Genomic DNA, 4451 nt, shown 5'->3' on the forward strand with positions numbered 1-4451 from the left:
GCGAAGATTTCCACGAAAGGTCGTGCTCCGTTGACACACTTTTAGCCCAGTGGCGGAGGTGCAGTGGGTCCCTTTTCGACGACGGAAAACGTAGCCTAAGTGGCAAGTTTGACGTGTTTTGCTTTTACTAGTTCGATAAAAGCCAAACTGGGATTGGCAGTGGTGGATCTGCGCTCGTCTTCGCAGACTTAGTAGGCCTGATGAGCGCAGGGCAGTTTCGATCCTTAGATTACGCAGCTCATGCGTGACCTGTCTGAAGACGTTTCACGACCGCTGGATTGTCGCTGGCTTCTCTGACGGAGCAGTCTGGTAAGCGTCACACGAACTGTGCTGCGCTTCCTTAGCGAGATTATAGGATGCACTGAGAACTCATAACTTCTCCGATAAATGCAAGAGGGCCTGCACCGTGCATCGACTGCACCCGATTGGTGTTTTCCTCAGCTTCTACGACCCACAGCTCCGTCTGATTCGCTGCTTCGAAGACCTAGATGCTGTGAGGAAAGTCGAATCTTGCCTAGGCTTGCGAATGGCGCAAAACGATTCCTTCTGCCTACATCAAATTCAGGCTTTCTTCGACTCTAACCAAAGGTGTTTCCTTGGTGTTCCTGGTGCCGCTGATTCCTCAGGGTCAAATAAAATGCGTATCCTTTGTGGAAAATTTAGCACCTGACAACAGTACGTTAAGCAGCGTTCAACTACGAAGGGGTTGATTTACAGCCATCAGCCGGGTTGCAAGTAGTTACTGCATAGATCGGTTGAGCTCAGTGCTTTCTAGTGATTTCTTTTTTGTGAAAGTGGCCCAAGCTCTTCCACACTTAGAAGGCTCAGCCTCCGCCTCGAAAAAGGGGTCAGCAAACGCCAGACGCCAATGGATGACGGACCTTAAAAGACTGCCAGCGTTCGTTGTCTCAACATCTAAGGCGCGGATTATAGAAGTGTCTCCAGATACGAGCTCAACTGCCGCTGAGGAAAGTTNGTCTCAACATCTAAGGCGCGGATTATAGAAGTGTCTCCAGATACGAGCTCAACTGCCGCTGAGGAAAGTTTGAAGGAAGCGTGCGTCCTAACGAACGTTGCAAGGATGGCTCTGTTTCAATTCGACAGCCCTCACGGAGTACTGTTTACAGTGCATGCAGCATGTGCAACTGTCAACTTTGCAGCAGGATCGTGAATGTATTTGAGGGGCTTGATTCGGTACCAACGGCCCTGGTATTTCACCCTCTCAGACCGATCCTTGCTGTTGCTGGAGTCACAGGTGAACTACGTACCCGTCTGGAAAGTTTGTATAGATTCCAGTGTGCCGTCTTTCTTGTTCGCCCCCTTCGTCCTTCGTAACCACACCCGCAACCGCCTGCGATGCACCTAAGTCTTCGGACACTTCAGGAACTGAATGTGCTTGACATACGTGTCTTAGGCTTTATGAGGTTCTGGGATACGGACAGTCACGCGCTGTTGGGCAATGTTTGGTTCGATAAACTATCGCCTACTGTGAGAAACAGTCCACTGCCACTGCCGCCAAAGGGCTACTTGCCAGTAGCACTTCGGCGGCAAAGGCTCCGCACTTTCATTCCTTGCCGGTTATGACATGTTATGCTTCCCTCCTAGGATTCAAGGGCTACTCTCTCTGTTTCCCCGCACAAACTCCCTGCTCTTCTAAATTTGCATGGCTCTGCAGGCCGCAGCATTCAGCCCATCCGGNTTCCCCGCACAAACTCCCTGCTCTTCTAAATTTGCATGGCTCTGCAGGCCGCAGCATTCAGCCCATCCGGAATGTTTTTGGCCATTGGCTTCAGCAATGGAACAGTGAAGATATGCGAGTTCAAATTTCCCGAGAATTTGAGTACAGCAGCAACGCCTGGTGGCGATTTATCCTGCTGGATGCCTGAGTTAATCAGCACGAGGGAAAGCCGCGACGCAGTTACCCATGTTAGATATCACTTGCCTCATACTTTTAACGTTAAAGTGGACCTCAGCATTGCAAGCGGCTCTCCCACCGCTAGGAGAGTTTGCGTCTTTTTGCGTTGTTCCGATACAGTGCACATTTTGTCGGAATTCCGCCCACCTTGCCGTCGCCCATGCGGATCACCTCGTTTGCCTTTTCCGGTGAACCAAGGAAACTCTCTAGGTTGCGTATCCTAGGCACACGATTTTAGACACTGTGCGGGATAGCGTTTCTTTATAATTGCTATCTTTACGGGGGTATGGGTTGTTGTTTTTCCAGTTTCGACTCTCGTTTGGGCAATCCGCAACTTCCTCAGGAATGGACGTTCGCAGGTGAGCGCACGCATAATCCAAATCGTCTCCTCTAAACGGAGCCTCTGAGGGAGCTTCCGCTGAGGACCCACCCTCAGGGTGGCCCTGTTTGAGCATCGTTCAGCCACACCGCTTATTTTGTCTACCACACTGTTACTCGGCAGGAACAGCTTTGCCTGGAAGCTCTTGCGATGCACGCGGGAAGCCAGTGTATTCATTGACGAGCAAATACGTGCATATTACTCAAGTGTCTTATTGAGTGCACTTTCTGCAGGAAAGCATCGTTCGCACTACCGAAAAATTTGTGGCCTTTCTTTCGCTCATTCTCACTGTCAGCCTCCCCTACAGAGCCTGCCGACAATTTCCGGTGGGCCAACACCGGCTCCCGTCGTTGGCCCGGCCCAGTCTTTTACGTCGCGGCCAGCTCAACAGCCCCTTCCCACAGCATCTCCTCATCTTTACAGCAACGGATACCCCCGCCTCTTCAGCGTAGGTGAAGACAGAACTCTCGTGGAGTATGATGTTGCCAATTCATTTGAGCACACGGGTAAATCGTCTGCTAATAATTACCTTGCGTCTTCGCCAGAGGGGCTGTCAAGGTAACCCCGATTTCACGTAGTATAAAAGGGGTGGCAGTTGACNTTGCGTCTTCGCCAGAGGGGCTGTCAAGGTAACCCCGATTTCACGTAGTATAAAAGGGGTGGCAGTTGACATTTATCGTATTGCAGTACGTGGTTCCTCCATTTCCCTACCGTGAAATACCTTCTACATGCCTAAATGGAAGGCCAGGAGTTTGCTGTGCGCCACTAGGTCTTCTGAAGCGGGCATCTCGCATAGTTGAACAGCGCGCCTTACCTGCTGGCTGTTTGGCGCTGTCTTCTCCCGTGAGCTTCGAGAGACCAAAATAGTATTCGTTAGCTGCGCACAGTCCGGCAAGAAACAGTAGCCAGCAGCCCTTCTCACACATTAGCGTCGCGCCAGAAGTGCTCCTGGCATTCATCGGCAGCTCGACGTCTGGCAGCGTGGGTGAAGAGTGGGACATTTTTAGGTCGGTGAGCCGGACACTGAGGTCCTCATTTATTCAACGGAAGCGAAAGCAACAGTCTGGAGTGCGAACTCGATGACTTGCGTAAAGGTGCGCATCCGCTGTTAAAGGCAGCGAACACTATCGATCGAGAGTGTGTACGGTGTCTGGCCCATAAAGTTCGCATTTACTTTGATGAATGACACCCCAAAGTGGAACTTCGGGTGCGTTTATTTTCTGATAGACTGCCTCCGTTGCAATGGGGAATGACGGCGTACTGCAGTTGGCTCTGGTACAAGATTGGACCAACGTTGTAGATGAGGGAAAGAAATCCAGGTGTGCTATCCTGCTGCACTTCCACTTCGCAAACAACACATATCATAAAACATGGCTCTGTTTCATCGTATAAAATGCTTAGCTGGCAGGCAATGCTATTCCAAAGCAGACGTAGCATGATAGGAAACTGCTTTGGTTTGTTTCAGTCCGGTGCTTCTGGGTGCTTGTAAGGAGCAACTCCTAGGCGTGTATCAGCTTCCACTTGAAGGGTTAGTTTGGCATTATTTCCTTCACACGACCCTTCTGTGCGTAGAAGTCGACAAACGTCTGTTTGCTGTTTCTCTTAAAGGCAAATGGATATCGCGCTGTGCTTGAGGTGCGAGACACAGCAAGCAGGTCCCTAGAGCTTTCTCGTGCCCGCAGCAATCCATTCAAAAGTGTAAGCGTCGTTGCGCATGCTGGACAAATTGTTGCGTTGGCCGCATCCCCTCCCCAAAATGGATATACTACGGCATTTTCTTGCGGGGGTAGCGACTTCACGGTTCTCCAGTGGAGGATAAATCACAGGGCGGTGCAGAGGGCGTTCCAGGAAGGTGCGGACGGCTGAATCCCAGCAGTCAAGTTTCTGTGAATCCAGGCATTCGCGGTTCTCGATTTTGCCCGCCATTGTTCTCAGCTTATTTCCTGTCTCTACAGGCCCGCCTGGAGTGGAGTCGGTTCTGGTCCGCATTCCCGGAGGAAGTCTTGTACGCCATTCACCTGCTGAGTTCTTTCAGCAGCATGGAAATCGTGTACCAATACCTACTCTTAAGTTCTGCGATCAAGTGGGAAGTGAAAGCTGCTGCGCCTATGCAACACGTTACAGCCAACTCATTTTGATGTCTCTGTCAGGGTAAAT

The 4451-nt window shown here is 50.9% G+C and overlaps 1 protein-coding gene across 1 annotated transcript; it reads left to right on the plus strand.

Moving 5' to 3' along the window:
• Positions 1 to 1356: 1356 nt before the first annotated feature.
• Positions 1357 to 4449, plus strand: EMH_0063670 (uncharacterized protein; the record flags this gene model as incomplete). The annotated part of the gene is made up of 8 exons (XM_013498169.1): positions 1357 to 1488; positions 1747 to 2045; positions 2222 to 2274; positions 2528 to 2800; positions 3064 to 3137; positions 3302 to 3388; positions 3903 to 4146; positions 4250 to 4449. The coding sequence occupies 8 exons, from the start codon at positions 1357 to 1359 to the stop codon at positions 4447 to 4449; spliced, it is 1362 nt and encodes a 453-aa protein (XP_013353623.1).
• Between the last annotated feature and the right edge of the window lie 2 nt (positions 4450 to 4451).

Source organism: Eimeria mitis, genomic scaffold (assembly GCF_000499745.2).
Source record: "Eimeria mitis Houghton genomic scaffold, Emh_scaff3235, whole genome shotgun sequence".
In the NCBI taxonomy this organism is placed as follows: domain Eukaryota; phylum Apicomplexa; class Conoidasida; order Eucoccidiorida; family Eimeriidae; genus Eimeria; species Eimeria mitis.